The 24,014-nt window shown below is 39.7% G+C and overlaps 1 protein-coding gene across 2 annotated transcripts in view; it reads right to left on the reverse strand.

Moving 5' to 3' along the window:
• Positions 1–15,847: 15,847 nt before the first annotated feature.
• Positions 15,848–24,014, reverse strand: part of fgf12b (fibroblast growth factor 12b) — a 140,879-nt gene continuing 132,712 nt past the window's right edge. For both annotated transcript variants that reach the window (XM_088914722.1, XM_088914723.1), the window contains exons 5-6: positions 22,201–22,399; positions 15,848–18,182 (exon numbers count right to left, since the gene is read on the reverse strand). In XM_088914722.1, coding sequence (XP_088770848.1) covers positions 18,067–18,182; positions 22,201–22,399 — 315 coding nt within the window. In that variant the 3' untranslated portion in view covers positions 15,848–18,066. The remainder of the gene's footprint in view (positions 18,183–22,200; positions 22,400–24,014) is intronic.

Below are 24,014 nucleotides of genomic sequence, written 5' to 3' on the forward strand. Positions count from 1 at the left end.
AAGAAGAGTAACATCAGGGTGGCTCTATCCACCATTTCACCTCCCACATTAGGGTTAAAAAGAAGAACGAGAACACAACGTTTCGGCTGTGGAGCCTTCTTCAGGTGTGAGAGAGACAGGGCAGTAGGCAAAGGTAAAGTAGCGGGAGGACAAAGGTTGGGAGGGAGGAGGAGTGAGAGGCGGGAGCAGGGGACAGAAAGAGAGGCCAATCAAGAGGTGTGAAGTCAGAATGGGTGCAGAGAGGTGTGAAATGAAACTTCCAATGAATGGAGAAAATTTAAAAGAACAGTAGTCTGTCGTTAAGGGAAGGGAGAAGGTGTGATCCTAGCTGCAGAATAATTTTAGTTTCGGTGGTCTTTCTGATGTATGAGTTTGGAAAACCGTCTTTGAGAACACAGACGGAGAGATTAGAGTGGTCGTGGCCGTCAGAGGTGAAATGAGAAACGATGGGCTTGGAGAGATCTTTAATCTTTACAGCCCTGACGTGTTCTCTGAAACAGTCTCCGAGTCTCCTTCCTGTTTTTCCAATGTAGATGGCTGGGCATTTACTGCAAGAGATACAGTAAATAAGGTTGCTGGAGGTACAAGATGCTGTCTGGGTGATCCGGAATTGTCCTGAGGGGCCTTGAATGAGTGTGGTGGTGGCTGTGTATTTGCAGGTGATACAGCGAGCTCTGTTGCAAGGGAAAGTGCCTGGTGTGGATGGTTGTTGAGGGCGGTCAAGGGAGCTGTGAACAAGGAGGTTACGCAGATTAGGTGGTCGGCGATATGAGATGATAGGGCGATCAGAAAAGAGGGCCCCAATGGAGGGATCATCCTGTAGGATGGAAAAGTTGTGGTTAATGGTCCTGGGGATAGGAAGTGTGTTAGGGTGGTAAGGAAGCACCAGAGGAATGCGGTTGTTATGGCGGGAGTTCCTGATCAGGTTGATGGTCCGGGGGGTGTTTTTGGCTCGGGCAAGGGCCCTGTCAATCACACTGCTGGGGTATCCTCTGTTGATGAAAAATGAGTACATTTCGAGGGCTTGGTTCTCGAAGTCGATGTCGTCGCTGCATAATCGTCGTAACCTAAGGAACTGTGAAAAAGGAAGAGAGTTTTTAGTGTGGTTGGGGTGAAATGAGCTGTACAGGAGGTAGCTGTGTGAATCCGTGGGTTTGTAATAAACTGAAGTGGACAGTCGGGGGTAGTTGATAGACAAGTGGATGTCTAGAAACGGAAGAGTAGTGGAAGATATGTTAATCGTATATTTGAGGGACGGGTGGAAGTTGGTGAAATGGTGCAGGAAGAACTCAAGCTGATCGTTGGAGCATGTGGCGGCACCGACGCAGTCATCAATATATCGTTTGTAGAGGTCAGGGACATAGCCAGTGTAGGAAGCGAAGAAGCGTTCTTCTACCCAGCCGACAAAAATGTTGGCATAGCTGGGTCCCATTCTGATACTCTGATACCACCCAGAGTAACACTCAGAGACTTCTAAAACAATTTTCTAGGAAACTAATGCTCTCTACCATTTTCTCCCTCAAAAAACAGATTATCCTTTCCGACAACAACATCAAAGAGGCTAAGGAATTTCTACGGCTTACAGCTCCACATCATCTTCCCTTCATAACTAACCTCATTAGATCTCTCAACTCTAAACTCTACCAGTTTCTCACTACAGAGAAGGACAAAAAACTCAGTCATCTTCTACAGAAGAAAACCATCAACACCCCGAACACCCTCACCAACCCTAACCTTGTTGTCACCATACCTTCTGACCTGTCCCTTTCACAGGATGAGCGATCCCTCCTCAGCAAAGGGCTCAGTTTTGTACCAGTTCCCAGGAAGCTGGACATCCCCCAGACCAATGTCGACCTTAACCGCTTTTACCGCAGGATCCGTCTCGGAGCACATTTTGCCGACAATTCCTCTTCACAGGCAGCTGATAACAACCCGGTTATTGATGTCATTAACAACATTAATCCCAAACAGAGCTGTTGGACTCCCTCCTCTGGCCGTTTTCCACCAGTTGATTATTTCATCAACCAATGCACTAATCAAGCTCCCAAGGCACTCTCTATACCCAGTAAACATAGGTCTAACCTCACCCAAGGAGAAAATCAGGCGCTCCAGTCTCTCCGCAACAGGGATGATATCGTCATCAAACCAGCGGACAAAGGAGGCGCTGTTGTGGTGTGGCGTAAGGATCTATACATCTCTGAAGCCTCTAGACAACTAACTGACACTTCTGCCTACCTCCCTCTCCAACAGGACCCTACCACTGACTACCAAAAGGAAGTGGTATCCACCATTTCTCTTCTTATCAGCAGTAATGAGCTCCCCCAGGAGGCAAACCGGCTCATCATGGAACATCCACAGGTATCTCAATTTTACCTCCTCCCCAAAATCCACAAACCGGACACCCCTGGACGCCCCATCGTATCGGCATGTAACTGTCCAACTACTTACATCTCAGCCTTTCTCGACAGCCTCATGAGACCGCTGGTTGAAGATCTTCCCTCATACATCAAAGACGCCAACCACGCGCTCCAACTTTTTAATGATTTCCGATTTCAGGGTACCGAATGCTACATTTTTACCATGGACATCACATCTCTGTACACCGTCATTCCCCATAATGACGGCCTTACAGCACTCAAGCACATGCTGGACAAACGCACAGTGCTTGATCCACCCACCCACACCCTGGTACGCCTTGCAGAATTGGTTCTCACACTGAACGCATTCTCTTTCAATAATCTTTTTTACCAACAGGTCAGTGGAGTTGCCATGGGCACCAGAATGGGACCCAGCTATGCCAACATTTTTGTCGGCTGGGTAGAAGAACGCTTCTTCGCTTCCTACACTGGCTATGTCCCTGACCTCTACGAACGATATATTGATGACTGCGTTGGTGCCGCCACATGCTCCAACGATCAGCTTGAGTTCTTCCTGCACCATTTCACCAACTTCCACCCGTCCCTCAAATATACGATTAACATATCTTCCACTACTCTTCCGTTTCTAGACATCCACTTGTCTATCAACTACCCCCGACTGTCCACTTCAGTTTATTACAAACCCACGGATTCACACAGCTACCTCCTGTACAGCTCATTTCACCCCAACCACACTAAAAACTCTCTTCCTTTTTCACAGTTCCTTAGGTTACGACGATTATGCAGCGACGACATCGACTTCGAGAACCAAGCCCTCGAAATGTACTCATTTTTCATCAACAGAGGATACCCCAGCAGTGTGATTGACAGGGCCCTTGCCCGAGCCAAAAACACCCCCCGGACCATCAACCCGATCAGGAACTCCCGCCATAACAACCGCATTCCTCTGGTGCTTCCTTACCACCCTAACACACTTCCTATCCCCAGGACCATTAACCACAACTTTTCCATCCTACAGGATGATCCCTCCATTGGGGCCCTCTTTTCTGATCGCCCTATCATCTCATATCGCCGACCACCTAATCTGCGTAACCTCCTTGTTCACAGCTCCCTTGACCGCCCTCAACAACCATCCACACCAGGCACTTTCCCTTGCAACAGAGCTTGCTGTATCACCTGCAAATACACAGCCACCACCACACTCATTCAAGGCCCCTCAGGACAATTCCGGATCACCCAGACAGCATCTTGTACCTCCAGCAACCTTATTTACTGTATCTCTTGCAGTAAATGCCCAGCCATCTACATTGGAGAAACAGGAAGGAGACTCGGAGACCGTTTCAGAGAACACGTCAGGGCTGTTTCTCATTTCACCTCTGACGGCCACGACCACTCTAATCTCTCTGTCTGTGTTCTCAAAGATGGTTTTCCGAACTCATACATCAGAAAGACCACCGAAACTAAAATTATTCTGCAGCTAGGATCACACCTTCTCCCTTCCCTTAACGACAGACTACTGTTCTTTTAAATTTTCTCCATTCATTGGAAGTTTCATTTCACACCTCTCTGCACCCATTCTGACTTCACACCTCTTGATTGGCCTCTCTTTCTGTCCCCTGCTCCCGCCTCTCACTCCTCCTCCCTTCCAACCTTTGTCCTCCCGCTACTTTACCTTTGCCTACTGCCCTGTCTCTCTCACACCTGAAGAAGGCTCCACGGCCGAAACGTTGTGTTCTCTTTCTTCTTTTTTTCAGCATGGAATAAACCTATTACTTGTTCCTTTGCAGCCTACGCATGCTGACGCAGCTACCCACCTGAACCACATTAGGGTTAGTTTCATATATGGGTCCCGTGCTATGGTGCCATCAAAGTGGGGTCTGTTATATTTGGTGTTAGCAGTGGGATGCCTCTCAATTCAACAGTCATAACCCCAGGTGCTCTTATAACCATCTACTGTACATAGTTTTTACCTAGTTCAAGTTGGTAGTTGTGTCAGCATGCATATGCTGCAAAGGAACAAGTTAAAGGTTTATTCCATGCTGAAAAGAAACAACGTTTTGGCTGTGGAGCCTTTTTTGGATGTGGTTGTGACAATGTTCTTTGTCACACCCAAAGAAGGCTCCACATCTGAAACATTGTTTCCTTTCTTCTCTTTTCAGTATTGTTTTTACCTGTCTGGTTAAAACTACTGTATGTAGGTGGTTACAACAGTGCTGATTCAGGCTGTTGCTGTGCAACAGGAAACAGCATCCAACAAGAGACTAATAAAAATCAACAGGGGGTGACCGCAGCCTAGCTGAAAGCTACTGTACCAGGGTCCCCCAAGACAGATTAGATGATCAGTTAGCCCAGAGTCCTGAGAGAGAGGGAAGGAATTTAGTCCTGCACGTCTGGCACATGTCCTACAGAAAATGACCACAGGCAATGCTGTTGAAGCCTATCTAGTGGAGTTTAAGCATACTGTGGGAAGACCGGGCTGAAAAAAAGCTCAGAAAGAGTATCTTAACCTCGAAGCTTTGATGCATCCCAGTACGGTTTTTTAAAACACGAGATCTTGTCTAGAATGGAAGTCATTTCCACTGCCTCTTATTTCAGAATTGGAGTTAAAAGTACACATTCAGGAGCAACTACAGGGCAGGGAAGGAAGTTTCTCATTGGGAGGTTTCCTCTGCAGTTTAATCTACCAAACTAGGAATTTCTTTCATGTGCAGGTCCCCTCTTATACTACGATCAAAAGGGGATCTGTTACAGATTCCCATACTGCTTGGCTGAGAAACACTGATGTGTGGCAGACATTTCATTAATTTTTCACACTATCTTGTTCCTACAGATAGTTTGGGATTTAGCTTCTGAAGATATCTGTTCAAAACTGTACTCTTGTTCCTTTGTGTACACTGAGTTACTGTAGTCACATTCTTCTATGTGTTATTGACAGCTGTAACTGTGCTGCAAAAACAAAGCAGCACCAGAAACAGCAGGGGCATTTTGTCATATTTCAGCCTCTTTCAATTGCTTCAGTTCCTAGATGCATTTATAGCACAAGAAATACAATGGAGGCAAGCTGTGCACAGTACCTTTACTGGGGCCAGTTCGCTCTAATGACATCGGCTTTGTATCAGGCCTCCGAATGGTATATTGGAAATGCAGTGATGGATTGCCTTGTATAAACATGTCAAGTGAAATAAATAGAAGTTCTGTCATTGTCTAGCCTCCCTGACTTTTACACAAGGAGATATTGTGTCTCTTCCCCTCCATAACAGAGACAATGCTTTTATACATCCAATTACTAACAAAGTGCAGGCTATTTATAAAAGAAGTGAAGATGTACATACTGTACAATTTGATACCTGAGCACTGTTATGATAGCAATTTTTATGAAAACAGTTACCGTTAAATGTAAAGGATGCAGTGGCTTTGCTCGCAACCTTTTGAAAAATCAACAAGTTATTTCTGTCCTTTCCAAAAAAGAAAATGACAGCCAAGAGTTACTGGTAAATATAAGTGATGGATTCTGCTCATATCCTCTAACTGTATCCTTGACACAGAGCTGAGTGAAAGATCTATTGTGTTCACAATCTACATGACCTCAGTGAATCAGTCAGCAATTGTGCTGAGGGGAGCAGAGGGGGATTGATGAATGAGTGTGCAGATTTGTAGAACAGCTCAGGTTCAGACATTAGTAGGTTTACAATATATTATATGCTCATAAGAAGGTATCTGAACTTATATTGCAAATATTTTGTTTCTGTTTCTAAAATAAAAATGTTTGGTTTGAGGAGATCAGAATAATCTGCCAATTTCTACCCACTACTTCAAATTTATTACTGAAATCAATAATAGCACATTTGAAACTATATAAATCAACAGTAAATTCAGCATACAGTAACAATGTAGAGTAAGAAATCGCAAAACAGTCTCTCTGAAAATCTTAAATTAATGTTCAGAAGGGTATTTCAAAATTATTCTCATCAACAAATTGTATTTAATTAAAAGTAGCAGTCTACAGAACCTCAGTGATGCACAGCCTTCAGCAGACGGCAGTATATTGAATACATCAGCCTCAAACATTTTAAACCCAGGGGATGGTTTATGTTTGCTTCAGTGTCTTAGATGTTAAGAACCCTGCCATATTGTGGAGGATGATTCTTGGAATTCATCTTGAAAAGAGTTACAGTACTAGCAAATAGCCTGTTCTCATTTATAATCATTCATACATTGTTAAAAGTAGTTCACTTCAAATACAGTATATCAAAACCGAACCTTTTGTAATACTGTTTGTATAGGAAGAGCTACACTGCTTAAATCAAATCAAACTAATCTTGCACAGGTACTGTAGATACAATGTCACATCTTTGTCACCTGATCCCGGTTACTTTGCTGGGGGCACAATTCTCAAAATTGGACCTCTTTCATAAAACACTTTCAGTAATACTATATCGTATGTTTAAATATGTTTGACAACCTTAAACAATATTAAATGGGAAACAATATTAAATAGGAATAAGATGTTTTATTCAATTGACCACAGGTTTCAATCATTTTCAGAAACATTGAAACACTACAAGCTCCACAGTTCCTTGCAGAAGAGTTAGCATCTCTCACTAATATCTGTGAAAGCCCCATGAGAAGGAGCAGCCAATCTCTGTCTCACTTAGAGCCAAGAAAGCCCTGCCTGTCTGATCTCAACGGTACCCATTCCTCCACCGTGCCATCTGTCTTTTACCACTGGGGAAATATTTGTCACACTGAGATAACAGGGGGCTTGAACTCACAGAGTGCAGATCATTGATCTTAACCTGTGATAAGAGTGAGCATCTTTTCTGTGCTAGGACTCCTACTCCTACCCCTGTATACCCTGAGAGTTCCTAATCAGGAGACTCATAACCTAACACGAGCAGGTGTGCAGTGGTGACTCTCTGTGTATGACTGAGTTGCAAACATGTGCAAAAGGGGAGGTTGAAAAGAACACTTCCACATCCCAGTAATAAAAAGTACATACAATGGAGAAAAATGGGAAGAAACAGGTATTCTCAACCCAGGAGATGTCCTTTAAGCTAATTGTACAAAATGTCTGAAAACGTTCTCAAGAAAGCTACTGTAAGTTAGTCTACAACCATAATCACTTGTTGGCTGTCACCAAGGTAACTTCCTCCTCTCACTTTCTCAAAAAGCCAATTCTCTCACTTTTCCTTCCCTATTGATGCATGTCCATGTGTGACCCCTCACCTCGATATTCAGAGCCCTACACATAATTGTATGAGGGCTACATTGTACTGATTGAGCTACCTGGGCACTCTTGCAAGACTGACTGTGATAATACATAAAAAGTATTAATGTTTTGCAGTCGTTTATTACTATCCCTATCACCATTAGGGTGTTTAATCACTTTGCTAAAAAATGCAAATGGAAGCTTTAATGTTTTGGTCAAATCTGATTTTTATTTAATATGGAAAAAATCCAGTTGCTGGATTTTTGGCTGTATCTGTAATTTATATTTCCCACAACATTGTTGTTTCAATTCTGTTCCTTCATCAGACAGTGTAATCATAATGGGACCAGAATCTGTTTTGTCTGGTCCCAAGCTTTCTCATCCTCCCATCTTGCATATTCCTCTTATAGATTCAAGGTTTGCATTCATTCAATTCTTGAAAGACCAGCTTCAGCAAAGTGGTAGTTTCACTCACCCATCACCCTTTGTGTAAAGAAGGGCTTCTTAGTTTCAGTCCTAAACCTACTTCATATTAATTTACACTTGTGGCTATTTGTAACTGTGGATTCTTGTTTCAACAGTAGAACACTGGCTTGAAAGGAAGAGGTATCTGCTGTGTTTGGAGGGCAGGATGGTGACCAGTCTTACATACAGTACCAGCACTGTTTCAATCTGTATATAAATCATATCCCTTATCCCAGCTGAAATAAATAGAATCCCTTTAAAAAAAGTGTTTGAAAAAATGGACATGCAGAGCAAGTATAGTGACCAAAATAAAGAAAATTATTAGAAAACACCCTCACTGAGCAATCGGAGACAGAGAAAGAAAAGAGAAAAAATGACTTGCCTTAATAAGTATCAACATGACCTTTAATGTCTTCTATGAGAACACAATCTTCAACAGTTGAAAAAAGGCAAAAACAAAGCTTTGGTAGAATTCTTGTTTTGTTTTCTGGTCTTCTCTAAGTACATCATACAGTATGTACTAGCGTACAGGACATCATATGTTCTGTTTCATCACCAACATAATAGTGTGTTATGAAACAATGCACATTTCTATAATGCAGTTTCTTATAGTGCTAATATTCCATTTTATTAATATTTGTACAATCAGTTATATGAATAGTTTAGGCTCGGTTAATGCTTTTGAAACCAATGTAACAATGCATAAAATTGACACTACATACATAAATTAAAATAGTGTACAGTACATCCCCATCCCTAGTAGAGTAATAAAAGTAATGTATTGCACTGTAAGTGGTCAAGTCAGGCTGATTAACTCACTACTGATGTGTCTAAATTGCAGGGGTTTGGAAGGCTTATAAAATGAATTATCTGTGCTTCCATTTTTACAGAAAAAGTATAAAACAAAACAATTGTACTGTTGATTTATCACAAAACATACTGTACAGTAATCTGTCAGCAGCTGTTGGGAAACAGTCCTAAAATATTATAGAATTTATCACCCTGATACTGACAGTAAAATTGCACAGCAGTTAAATTGCAGAACCAAAGCGACAAAAATAACACTGGCTCAAAAATGTAAAATACCTGTGCAAAAACAGAAAATTAGATTTTGGCCATAAGGCACCTGATGTTATCATTATGCATTGCATGTATTTTTTAATTTGGATTTTAAATGATTAATTCTTTTTATTATGAATTGAGCTGCTGCTTTTATCCATGGTGACTTGTGCAACTAGAAAACTGAAATCGTTCAACTGAAAGGGTTGCTGATGGCCTCCAGCAAATCTGTGGTCTTGAAATGTAGCAAAACACACACAGCTGGAAAGAAGTTTAGACAGTGGAGCTGAAAGACAATTCCGACAGGGAGAAACAATTCTGCTTTACTTTAACAGCACAAGAAAGCAGCGAGCAGACTATGAGGAATCTAGGACGATAACTGCCAATGGCCTATAGCTCTGGGAGAAGAGCAGCTGTAGGAACAGGTGCTTGGCAGGAGCAATTCATCAAGCAGGTGATGAGCCAGCAAAGGTGTATAGTGTCCCCCAGATTTATTCATTCAGTACACCCAGTGAAAGCGGAACGAGAAACAACATACAGTGAGTTATAGACTGGATAATGTGTCACTTAAAAAATTCTAATTGTTATACTGTAATTAGAGCATGGCACAGAGACATACATATATTAAAAGTAATATTTTAAATAATTCAGTTCTGGAACGCAAGGTGGTCTCATTTAGTCTTCATTTGGATAAAATCCCACAAAAACAAATCTAAAGTAACATTCTGCTTTTTGGATGTACACTGGAAGCCTTTAGGTCAATACAGAGGCCCCTGAAGATTTCCCGTTTCCCTGGAGTATAAAAATGTATATGTTACACATAGAAAACATTCAGTAGCAGCATCGTTAATGCCAGAGAGATTTCTCAAAACTTAAGAAAAATGGTTATTGAGCTCGACAAGTTAGCTATAAAGGAGATAGCTATAAAGGAGTCTTCAAAAAGCTAAATCTACCACCTGCCCCAGCAGTCTATTACTAATCAATTTAGAGCTATCAGTGCAGTGGTCACAAGGACATGAGTGTACAGGTATCTTAACACCACAGGCTGTGAAACAAGTGGTTTTGGAGGCAGGTGTAAATTCAAAGGCAATTACCCACTAGCGTCTTCAGGTGTCAAAAACTGCAATTTGAATGTGGCTTTTATAACATTACTTCAAGGAAAATGTCCCTTTTGAGGGTGAAAAGAGGTGACTCAGACTCTGGTGGTGGCAGGGGTTCTTTTATGTTTTGAGGTCTTTTTGCATTTGCCATTTTGGGACCTTGTCAACAAGAAGAAATTACAAGAAGCTCCAACATGTTCCAGGGCATTTTGGCCAGACACCTGCTTCTTCCTGCCAAGACGTTCAAGCTTGGCCAAAATAACGGAAATGCCAGCATGCAAATTCCAGACCTCAATCTACAGTAATCAAATGTTTGTGATGCTCACTCAAGATGGCAGCTCACTAATGGAAATCAAAGGCTCCGAAGGACTTATTAATTGGTTCTGTAAAGGGGCCCTGGTAAAGTATTAGTGTACGTGTATGTCTATGTTTGTGTCTGACTTTGGTTTGCAATGGGCTGGTGTTGCATCTATGGTGTATGCTGCCTTGTGCCCAGTGCCTCCTGGACTAGGCTCCAGGCCACCATGATCCTGATTTTTTAAAGTGAATATGATGACGATGATGATGACTTTGCTATGTGCTGTGCTCTCATGATTACCGTACAACATTTTTTAATCAAAAACACCTTATACAATCTGTAAGTTCTCTTATTTGATGTTTATTAATCCTGTTTCATGAGGTGTATGAATATATTTGAAGGGAACCTTATGGAGTATTACAGCAGCCTTTCAGATGCATTTTTGATCCAGGGCTTAGTGTGATGAAGCCTCCCAAGGCTTCAATTCAAGCTTTAGTTCCATCAGTGTAGAGGTTCCCCACACACAAGGGTTGTTTCAATTTAGTGTAAAAAATGACAGGCATGTGACCATTGAGATACAGTACATGTAGAAAATATATGTTGTGGTATATTGCCTTTATTCTCAATATAATGATGACAATTCTGGAGCTACTGTAATTTGTCACATGGCCCTTAAACAGGGAGAGTTTGCATAAGCGTCCAAATTTTGCCAAGTATTTGATGACCCAGTGTAGGTGGAAAAATTAACACTTGTAGGGTGCAAAAAGCAGCTTTGGTTGTTAATGAAATTTGCCAAGTTTCAGTTGTTAATGAAATTTGCCAGGTTTTAGTTTAATCATCGCTGTGATTTCAAACACAGAGGCAGCTTATTTTTTTCTTTTTGGCTGCCTGTGCTTCGCAAACAGGTAGTTCCAAAAGTGAGAAGAGAAAAAATCCCTCTAATTGATATAGCCTTCTGTTATTTGGAACCCTAAAGAGGTAGCGCAATTCTAAAGGAATGGATTGCAGATGGCAGAGGTGGTATGAGCAGGAGGGTCATGAGGAAGTCCCAAAAAAACTGTAATCCTGGAGTTTCTGAGTATCTGGTTTCCCCACAGGGAGGAGGATAAGCAGCGCAGGAGGCGGGAGAGTAAAAAAATACGGGATGACAAAGTAGGCAGCCAAAGATAAAGTGGAGAGGATGAGAGGGATATAGAGAGATGAGGGTTAAGAGGTAAAAGTGATGAAAGTACTGTAGTAGTAGGACAAGGGTCTTAAAAGAGGTGTAAAAATAGGTAAGCAGTAGAGATTGTCAGGAAAAAGGGGTGCACAAAAATATGAAGCAAGCTAAAGAAGTTTGGATGAATTAAAGAGAATAAGCTACAGATGCAAGGAGTTTGGCAAGGACAGATCTAGTTAACAGGGAAGGTTTTGGACTATGTACTGAGAGGAATAGATTGGCATAATACCACATCATATATTTAAATTGTTGAGTTAATAGGCCAAAAATAAATGTCCAACTTATTTTGTATGATTCCAATAAATAGACACTGGATGTTCTTTCCTAAAAATCTGTTTTTTTTCTTTAAATGCAGGACTTAATTCTCATTGAAGGAATCAGTGGCATTTCTGATCTACAGTATAGCACAGAAAAAGTACTTTACATGCAATTGAACTTCAGCTCACACAGAGGAATTGATCTGTTGTGACATGTGGGTTGTAAAATTTAATGATATCCCTGAATAACATCATTAGGAACCTCCATTTCCATTTTGGCAGCTGTTTTTCAGAAGTGATCAGACTTGTAATCCAACAATTTAGCGAGGAGTAGTTTTGGAATGATTCACCAAGTATGATGTAGCAGCTTTGCAGTTTAAACGGAAAAAAGGGACCAGGTTCCATTTACAATAGGTGTCATAATCCTACTGATACAATCCTCCAAGTCACCGAAATATTTTTGACATAAGTTTAAAACCTAGAAAACGATTGCAAGATGCTGGTTAAGTCATAACACAGCACTGTCTCAACAGCCAGCAGGAACATGTGTATCAGTGTGTGGTAGGAGAAAGAGATCATTGATCTAAAATTGAATTCAAATTGATTAGCAGGAATACAGTCACTGTAAAACAAACCTGCCTAATCCATAAAAGCAAAAATGTGACATTTCATGACTACATACAGTAGTATATTTTGCAATTACAGTGTTAACTGCAGAATTATTTGATCTTAGTCCTTACACTTAGAGGTACCCCAGCTTGCAAAGGTACCTGTTGAAGACTAACTAAATACGAGCCCCTGGTAGGGGAATAGAAAATTGCTCATTGGCAGATGGCCCACAAAATTATTGTAAGAGAAGAAACTCCACCATGTCCACAGAAGTTGGGTCTGCATGATCAATGCAAGAGCTTGATTTACAATATAAGGTTTTTATTAAATGCACGTTTACCTGGTGGTATATTTTTCTGGATGGCTATATTCCTTCACTCTTGGATAAAGGGCAAAATCGGAAAAGGCTGGGAAAGCAGTGGTGAATTCACACACACATGAAGAATGGCTGAGGAATCAGACTTTTGAGCAGGACAGCTCTGGTCTGGTTTTATGAGAAATGTAGAGACATAATGAAAACATTGGTTTCATACTTGTTTTAAGAACAGTAAGATGGCCAGACAAGCAAAGAAGAAAAAACATGCTTTCTACATACAGTACCTTTTGTTTTCCCCAGCTTTTTCATCGAAGGCAAAATCAACATATCCAAAGAACCAGAGTAACTACCTGAAGCAATTTTGAAGGCCATTCAATGGGCAGTGTTGTGCATGAATTGGAACTAAAGCCTGTCTTGCTGCAAGTGCCCTTGTGTTATTAGTAAAAATGCTTCCCACTAGATATGTGGGTTCTCTGGTTGTAACTGTCTTTCAAACGTTACAACTAGGGTGAATGATGGCACAGTTGTTAGCATTGAAACCCACTTCACTGGGGCCCTGGGTTCAATTTCTGGAGTGCTTACAGCATGGAGTTTGGGAAAACTGGCCCTTGTATGAGTGTGTGTGACCTGTGATGGACTGGCATCCTGTCCAGAATGTATCCTGCCTTGCTCCAGTTGCTTGCTGGGATAGGCTCCAGCTCCCCCACAACCCTGTTCTGGATAAAGTGGTTAGAAAATGGATGGAGGATCTTACGACTGTATATCTCATGTTCCTTTTAGTTCATTTCTTACTTGCTGCTGAACTTTTAATAAGCAGAAGCTGTTTTTGGAATACCCTTCTGTTTGTTCTAAAAATGGTCCAAAACTTAGATGCTCCCTGATCTGGATTACAATTTCTTTTTTTCCTTGAACTGACATTCACCTCCATACAAATACTTTAAGTTTTAGAATTGCTATTTATATGTCCTCCTCTAAACACACGGGTTTGGAAACATGATTATGAATTAATTATCTGAGTCACTGTTAAAATCTACACTCCAGCCAGAGCCATGTAAAGACATTAATTCTTTGACATGGTTTATTTGCATTGGAAAACAAAGTTTGTGCTCAAGACATGTAGGCACATAGCCCTGTCTCCCGGCACCAAAAACCGTCAGAAGCTGAATCACAGAGATCACTGGTATATATTGAGTCAAGGATCCACCCCCTCAGAGAACTTTATAACCTGATCATTTGTAGCCCAGCAGGCCTCAGTCCATTAGCCTGCAGTCTCCTGAGGCTAGTGGCAGGGTTTGCATTTTAACCAGCAACATCAGGGCTACAGCCATCACTCTGCGCTTCGAACAGAGGTTTTTACTCAAACACTCAGGGTCCCTGGATTTCTGAGTCACATCTTAACAAATACTGTAAATAAAATTAATAGTAAGTGTTGCATTGCCATTTTTACCTATGTACAAAATCAAAATATCGGATAAAAGGGAACAATACACAACATTGTCAATGTTGTTTTTTTATAACCACATTTTCAAAGACAAATTGTTGCGAATCTGCATCTTTGCTCTTATGCTCTTAAAGCTAATTTTTTTTATGGCCAGACACTGTAAGCTCAGTCTGATCTCCAGTGTTATTATATACAGTAACTAATATCTTTGAGCTATTGTAGCCCAAGGATTAATGCAGGATTATTATCCTGTAGTGTAATAACTTTCTTAATGTTGTTTTAGCTCCCTCTGATAACAATGACATCATGTACCTTATTCTTTTCTTTGCATATCCATATGTTGCCAAGGGCAACATTAAAGGCCTTCTTAACAACGTAGTGAACAGTAGATTCCAGTGGTGGAGGGCAGACTTCAACTTTAACAACCAAGTATTTTTTATTATTATTTTTCAGAAGTAAAAAGTTCTGAAAACATTTTCAATATTTTTAAATTCTTCTGCAGTATCACAGTTCAATAGAGGATTTTTAAAAATAATTTGGATGTGCTATGTTCTTTGGCTTTGCTTATCAGTCCAAGGTCAAGATTTGAAGATATTTACAGTAGGTTGTTGGTTTTGTTTGACTGAGGATTTATTTGTTGGGGTACAGTGAGTTATACTGCAGTTTAAAAATAATTAAACTTAAATGTTTTCACACTCTGCCTCAACAGATGTCAAAATTTATTATAATAAAGTCTCAGATTTCTTTTTGCAGTCCGGAGATTATGCTCATTGTCCTATTTTATGGCCATTTTGTAATTAAACCCTTTTCCTGCTTATTTAATAATATTGACTTTTAATTAGCATCAGGTTCTAAGAAAATGCCTTATTAAATTGTCCACTCGTATTTTAATCCATACAGCAGTATTATTTTGAACAGTGAAATTCAAAGCCATAACTGAACAGTATCTCACATTACAGTATATGTAGTATTACACAAATATTAGATGCATAACACATTTAAAGAAAATAAATATCTACAGACCTTAAAATTTGAATGATCAGTTTGGTTAGTCTGGATATCAATTACTTGATCATTTGCAATTGTACTGTATATTACTGTATACTGTATATTATTCTCCATTATTCTCCATCCAGCAAATTTGTAAACAATATACAGTAGATTACACATTATATCACTGAAATACTTTGAAGCTATAGTAAAACCAGTTTGTGGCCTATTTTTAAAAGAATATCCCAATTTCAGTTGTGAGTGGCCATTAACAGACATTTTTACCTTCAAAACTCCTTCAAAAAGTCAGAAGCTGAAGTCCATGGCAGCACATTTGCTCCAGCTTTGTTGATGATAGTGACTGAAATAGTGAAATTCTGTCAATTCAAAATACAGCCTTCATTTTTATATACTCTTTTGTGGAAGAGACTGATGCGCTATAGAAATCACACAAAATTTTCTGCTGAAAACACGACTTGGAATTAACCCAGAAAGAACCACTGCAATTTCCATTAACATGTTTTATTTTTAAATGATTATTCTTCATCTTTCTGCTTATTATTTATTAGTTTTTAAATTCCATAATGCATTTATGATGTGTATTTTCAAAGGTGCAAAAGATAGCAAACAAATCAAATTTTCCAGGTTTTTCATGTGGAAAGACTCTTCTTACCTTACAGCGACAGTACTGTGGCATTAGCAGAGGGTCTCTAGCAGGGCTCATCTAGCTTGCTTCCTCCCTTCCCTTGATGCTGTGATACAGTAGCTTTCTGCTAATGAACTACTGAGCTTTCCTAAGGGGTTCTGGTCAATGCTCCAAGCACAAAGTGTGGAGAGATGGAGAGTATCTAACACTGACATGACTTTCTATTCAACAGAAAAATACATGTTCCCTCCTTATTTCCATTCCCCAGTGGAAGACATTTGAAAAGATACAGTAATACAGTATTTTAAGACAGAATATTAATATCCTTAATAAAGATAACCAGAGATATGTTGAATCTTCAAACACTGTAATTCTAAGGTATCAGCCTAGTAGCACCCCAAGCCACAACTATGTGCTCAATGGTATTACCCACGAGCACAGAAAATGTACATTAACGGTTTTGCAGTAGGCATTTTATGGCTATCTCATTTCTTGGGCAAGAATGTTACTTCCTGAGTTTACAAAGTTCCACAAATCAACAAGACAACATACATATCCCTCTATTCTAGAGACAAAGGTTTCAAAATGGCTTGATCATAATCCACCTGGCATTCCCTATGTGTATCACATTGCAGGGTTGCCAGCCTGGTAGTTTTTGCAAACATCTTTTCATGGACTTGGTTTTCCAGGATGGGGTTGTATTCTCACAACTCCTGAAATTGGTAGGGTGCTCACTTCCTGCATTTTCCAATGTTTTTCAACTGCATTTTCCCTCTGTTTTCACTTTCCTTCATGCAGTCACAACACAAAATCTGAAATGGCTTCTTAATACAAACCTGACTATTTTCATGGAAAATGAGAGACATTTTTGTGTATGTTTAGGATCTCTGGACAATGTTAAAGGTGGCTCAGTTGATAATGGTGCTCCCCAGGGTGCAGAACAGAGCCTGGGTGGTAATATTAGCTGCATGTGTCCAGGAATCCCTGAAACTGTGGCATGCAATTAACTAAGCACTGTCGAGGAGAGGGCAGGATGAGCTGGCTGGGGCTCTTTCAGCTCTCAGCAATAAGGTAAGCCTTCAGCCTCTTGAAAGCTTGCAGGCATTGCATCTTGCATGGGGCTATGCAGCCTGTGAGGTGTTAAAAGATGACTGCTTGAAAGGCGGGAGAGTAGGAGGAGTCTGTCTACACTTCCTTTTTCTCCCCTGTATCGTAACTCTGGAGAAGATATGAAAAATTGGCTATTCTATAATGGGTAAGACAAAATAACTATACTAAATACCAAAATACTAAAAATAATTAAACATTAGAACCTATTTTCCAGGATGTCAGTAAATTTACAGTACAGGCATTTGGCAACCCTTTCACACTTTGACATAATTAACTACTTCAGTTTCCTTTTTTCATGACACAGGACTGCATCAAGTTTGAGACAGCTAACACTGCAGAAAGTGTTGAACGACAGTTCATTGCAAGCAGGTGATATGAGGGCATCTTTGAATCCTGCATACTTCTAATGGAACTAACAAAACTTGACTGAGCTGACCCTTACTAAATTATAGAAGAGAATGACGCACACAACAAACTCAGATTGAACAGAACAATATTGTAAACAAACTGAAGTGCTCGAATGCTGCTGTTTGTGTGCAGATTTATGTCCATATTCATATGCCAATAATCCATCCAGACACAACATATCAGTTGAAATAATAATAATAAGCTAGTGAAAGTGTCACAGCATTAATAACTTAACACTTGAAACTCTATCATGGCTTCCATTAGGCAAAGCTTAAATTCTGGAACACATTTTTGAATCTTTGTTTTATTGTTAAGAAGAGATGAACTTCCTTGTTGTCACAAAGCAGACTTTTGCATAAAATGTACTGTATATTCAAGTCCTGATTTAAAATATGTTTTCTTTTTTTCCTCTAAAACATGTCACAGGCAAGAATTCAGTTTTGTTGTCTTCTTCTTTTTTTTTGTTGAACAATGTGTAAGAAAGTGGGAACGAGTTCGGAATCCTAAGCAGGAGGTGGTGCTGCCTGTCCATTCTGGTGTTCACGGGGTTTTGGGATCCTGCTATGTCGAGTCCTGGTTGACAACTTTGCCTCCGTTCATTGTGGGAGTCCCAGAACTTTTCCTCGAGCGTTGTTTCTCTTCGATTTCATGCAGTGACGGCTCTCTGTACATGCAAACTACGGCAAGAGAGGAGAGAAGAAAAGGTTAAAGCTTTCGAACGGGATATTACAGCTCAGACACTGATCAAGACATACTGAACAAAAAAGTAGGAGATAAAAAAAATGTGAAGGTTGTATAGCTCATTTTTCATCCCTACATGAATATTATCTAATTCATTACTATTACGTGTAATAGAATATACAATCCTGTAGCATATACTGTACTACTCATTATACAGTAGGATAAAACAAAAGCATAGAAGCTGAAGGAAGAAGTCATGTTCTCATTATACAATGCACCTATAACCACATTTAAAATAATTCATATTATCCATTTTGGCCACAATGCTACAAAACATTATTGCTCTCGAATGTTCAAGGTTCAGTTAAAAAATCCCCAGGATTATTTTAGACAGACTGAAGGACCGGAACCTTAAAAATCTTGAACAGAGAAAAAGGTGAATGGACAGGGATAGGGAAACTAAGAGAAAGTGCATTCAAAACTGAAAACAGGAGATGGCTCCTTAAAAAAAGAGGCTGTGGGACCCACAGAAACTGTCTATATTGTTAACATAGATTCCCGCACCTGCTACCGTCACACAAACATGCCATTTTCAGTTCATATTCCAAAAGGATGTCAAGTGGGGACAGACATTGTTTTAGACCACTCGAGCAATCAGCACTCCACTATACATGATGGCTAGCAAGATGCATTTGGCTTCATATTCTGCTTTAAAAAAGGTTTTCCAAATGTTTCCTAAAGTTTCTAAAAATACTTACACTTTTAAATTAAATCAAAAGGAAATTTAAGAATGCAAAAAAACAGATAAAATAGTGTACTGTACAGTATGTCAAGTAACACATAGAAGAGTAAGCATTGACAACTAATAGTACTAAATTCTTGCAGGTACCATGCCAATAAGAAGCAGCAATAAACGGCAAACCATACATTAAGCTTGAAAGATACAACTAACACTTGTCCTGAGTTGGAAAAGACAAAACAAACACATGAGATATAACCAGCCCTCTAAGATGACTATCAAGACTCTTCCAGTCCATTTCACTAAGAGACATAATAAGCTGCTATAATCTTACCCATTGAACTAATATTCTAGGGAAACAGTGTCTATCAGCAGCGTTTAAAGTAAAAAATAAATAATAATCCAGAATCAGAACACACTTTGTATTTTTAAGAAATCATAGGATGCTTTTCTAACTTCCAACTTAACAATTTCCTAATACGCAGAGAGCAGTCGGTTCAGTATGGAATGCTATGCTCTCTTTGTCACTTTAAGTTATACTTAACAACGATACTCCTCCTCTATAACTGCAGAAATGTTCTGCTATGAGAGGCTGGTAAAGCTTGCTCTGAATCACCAAGTAATTTTGGATAAAAATAAGTGGTTTTCAGTAATGCAGGTACTGTATCTTTGTTCAGAGCAATTTTCTTTTCCATTTAGTTTGCAAGTACTTTATAGTGGACATTCTGCCTCCAACTGCTTCTAACACTCCATCTTGGGAGCAAGTGAAATAAAAAAAATACCACAATACTGTATGTTCAACTTAAAATTTCAGTTAGTGTTAAACTTCTGAAAAGTACTAATTTACCTGTGTGAGTTGTTGAGGAGGCGTCATGGGTAAACAAAAAAAAATCAATTTGTGATGAAGACGTTAAGGCATTGCACAGGGCAAAAGCCGTGAGTAATAATAGCCAGTATTTGAGAGAAAGAATTGAGAGACATTACCAATATTTTGTTTAAAAATAAAATGAGCAGAGAACTGTTCTCAGGGATCTGCCCAAGACATTGCAAACAAGAGATTGATTATCTCGTTTATTTTTATCATTTGATTAGTATTTATGTAAAGCATTAAATATTTAAATTGTGAAATTACACAAATTAGCAAGAGTTGTAAGTCCATGGTGTGAATTTCATAGACGCTGATAATATTTTCCATAGTGCTAGCATCATGACATTAATAAAGCCTGCACAGCAGTTTAGCAACATGTCTTAATTAAATCTTAGTTTGCTGAAGTTTTAGCATATAATCAGCATTCAAATGCAAAAACATCTTTTTCCTCAGTCTTGCCAATGCTGTTGCAAAGCTTGACAAAGAGCTTCAGCCAAGGGGAAATACAGAAAGCTCATTGCAATTATGTGTGCAAATGAGCTCTGAAGCTCGTCTTCTGAGGGCTGGGCTGCTGGATGAAATCACTAGCCTTGAAAATAAAATGCTGCTGCATTGCTGCATCTGTTTGAGAAGCATTGTGTCTCATCTTGCCTGCTTGCTGGATATTACTAGTATAATGCACACTAGACAAACAGTACTTTATGTTCAGAATTGTGGCATAGTGATTAGCATTTCTGCCTCACAGCACTGGAGCCCTGAGTTCAATAACTGTTCCTGGGGTTCTATCAGCCTGTGTTCATGTGGGTTTCCTCTTGTTGCTCTACTGTCCTCCCACATCCAAAAGACATACAGGTAGGTTAATTGGCTTCTGTAAAAATAACTGGTCCTGGTGTGAGTGTGTCCATGTCTGTGTCTGTGTGTGGCCTGTGATGGATTAGCGGCCCCTACAGTGTGTGCCCTGCCATGTGCCCTGTGCTGGTTTGGGATGAGCTCCAGCTCCCCTTGACCACATGTAATGTGATGATAATGTTCAGAATTTCAAAAATGGCACCAGAACAGGCCCAAATCGAATGCTTTTATGTGCTGATTCAGTGGGTTAAACCCACAGCCTCCCCTGCATGAGAAAAAATAGGACGATTACACTGAAAGTGCACTTCATTACTCATGTTCAAGGAAGAAACAGATACTTTACGTCAAAGGACCCAGTAACCCGGAGATAAGATCAAGGAAGTGTGAGCAATATTTTGCTGTTTCCCTGAATATAGCATTTGTGGATTGATCTGTACTGCATGCTGGCTTCGAAGACACATGGATCCCACGTGGTTTAACACCAGTGTGAGATTTTGGCACTTGACAGGAAATCCTCAAAACGGAGCTCAGAAAAGATCACAAGGGGTGTCTTACGAGTGGATGAGCGAGTGAATAGGTGAATTAATCACAGTGAGAAAAGTATTTAATCAAAGATCAATAAAACAAATCAGCTAGACTAGGGCTGTACTATCTGTGCTCACATTCGACCATGGGTCAACTGGATCAAATAAACTTTAGCTTCAGTAAACAAGGAGGTCACCTGTGCTAATCTGCACTGCAATGCATGTTTAAGGTTCTATACAGTATTTCCAGAAATCTTTTTTATCAATACTTTACTGCTCTAGGTTTCTAATGGCAGCTGCATATATTAGCATATCTTAAAAATCTTTCATAAATACCACAGCAGGAATACTGCAGTGGCCTCCATTCATCAGACTAGACTACAAGGCTTTTGAAAAACTGTTTTTCCACTAATTTCATTCTTCCCACGACTTCATATAGTGCCACCCCATTGAGAGACTTAATCTCTTTCTTCAACATTTGTCTCAATTGACCTGGTGTATTCGTTCTAAAATTGAAGGAACTTCAAATCAATACAAGTCGTGCTAAAATTACATAATGTGCTTGAAAGCCCTCAGCTAACATATTGTAATTATAATTACATAAGAGACACTGTAAAAGCAGAGAAAGTCCAGAGAAGGACAGACAGAAAGATAACAAGTATGAAAGGAATGTCACACATAGATACATTTAAATAAATGTTTTGTCCCTCAAAAAAGATGACTATGGGGAGATCTGAATGAGATGATAAAAAATTCTACAAGGTTTTGACAAAGTCAGAACAGACCTTCAGTTTCAATGGTGAGACCAAGACCAGAAGACCAACAGAAAATAAATGTAAGCCCAAAAGGGGGGAGGGGGGGGGGGTATTTCTTTACACAACGAGTTGCAAGTGTTTGGAACAAATAAAGTAACACTGTTCGATCAGAGGTTAAACAATGTTTCATTCGACTTGCCTTTTGGGAGGTTACATTCATAGATTATCTCAAGGCCTTCCTAAATTGTTTGTTCTAAAATGCCTGTTAATTAATCTTACCTTCAATGGGTTTTGGTACAAAATGTGATGAGGGTTTCGTTTTCTTCACTCGGTTGCCTTTCATGATCTGCCCTTCCTTGTTAAGGCCGAGGAACCAGGCCCTGCCAGACTCCTGCTGTCGATACAGGGTGGAGGAGTAGATGACGTAGTAATTTTCAAACACGGATTCCTTAAATTTACACTCCGGTGTGAACATTTCCTGTTGAAGACAGAAAGGGGGAAGGTATTTATGGTGTACAATGTTTTGTTTCGGAAAATTAAATTATCCAGAAGCAAGAAGAGTGAGTACTGAGTTCAGCTCTCTAGGTTTTGAACAAGTGACTACATCGCTGCTCCTCTGCGATTCAAACAGATGGCATTAATGTAACAAAGAAGGCACTGGAGACAGCACCAAAAATCTGTTTTGAGTAATTGGTATGTTTACTGGAGATTGGATAATGACAAATTATATTAAATAAAACTTAATGAAGATGATATAGAGTACTGATGTTTAGAATTATGAATTGAAATAACACATTCAAGACAAATTAGCAAGAGTACTCAGTCTATAATGTGAATTTCCCGGACACTGATAATAATGTCCACAGTGTAAGTGCCACGACATTAATAAATCTTCGGCCATCAGGAAGAAGCAAGTCAGTCTGGGTGAAGGAACTCTCAGTTCTGAATAGAAAACAGGGATTTCAAGGGGGAGTGCCCAGGCACAGCCCAGTAACACCACTTCATATCAAATGTTGAATTGAGAGATTGGGAGAGATCAAACTAGACATTTTTTTTTTCTGTCTGAAGTACAATGCTTGAGGCATAACCAGACATCTGTATAGTACTGGTTTGGCCTTGATAACTATTATTTTTATAGAGCCATGGAGGCAAGTGTTTTAGTATTGTATTCTGCGCATTTGTACTAGTGGGATGAGTTAACCTTATACAGCGAGTGGGTAGATAAAGTGCTCTTCACTCTTTCATGTCCAGGTCTTTGTCATGCTGAGAAAAAGAGCCCTAGCAGAAAAACACATGTTATATAAGTATTACGTAAGCTTCAGTGAGAAGTGCCGAAACCTAAATCCTGTATTTGGATTGGGAAAGCTGTGAAACCCAATTAAAATATTAACCAAGTTAACAGCCTGCAGGCAAGTGAACATCAAAACAAGTTTAACAGCCTAGTCTGCATCTTTGGATTGCATTATAAATGTGCTGTGTGGTGTGGCTGCTGGCACACAATGGCCACTGTGCATTACCTGCACTTTCAGTAATGGTTGAAATGGGTCCCTCCTATATTTAAAACACTTTGGGGTCCTCTGGGATGAAAAGTGCTAGAAAACTACAAGGAATTATTGTGACCTGTATTTATGTGTATTTTAAATGCATGTTAAAAAGAAACATTAAAGATTATGTTGTCTAGATAGAAAGGACACACACCAAAAAGAAAGCTGTAGAATTTATCGAAGAAAAAATGACTGGAGTGAGCACATTGTTTATTTAGCGCGTGCATTAGCACAACGTCCACACACTGTATTGGACACTTTGTCAGGGTGTGCAAGTATAACTAATTACATAACATACAGTATGCTCACTATTGAGGCAATGTGTAAGGAATATGCCAAAGATCATCTTTGAAAGGGACAGGATGAAAGCAATTCACCCACAGTTCACAACTAACAGCTTTGGGGAAACAACTAATGGTTTTGGAAGCAATATTTGGAAATTACACGAATGAACTGCATGTCTGCCAATGGGGATGAAAATAAGGCCCTTTTAAATAAGGCCCTTTTCTACAGTCATCCATCATCCATAACCAAATCATCCAATTCAGG

Source organism: Atractosteus spatula, chromosome 4 (assembly GCF_055471065.1).
Source record: "Atractosteus spatula isolate fAtrSpa1 chromosome 4, fAtrSpa1.hap1, whole genome shotgun sequence".
Lineage (NCBI taxonomy): Eukaryota > Metazoa > Chordata > Actinopteri > Semionotiformes > Lepisosteidae > Atractosteus > Atractosteus spatula.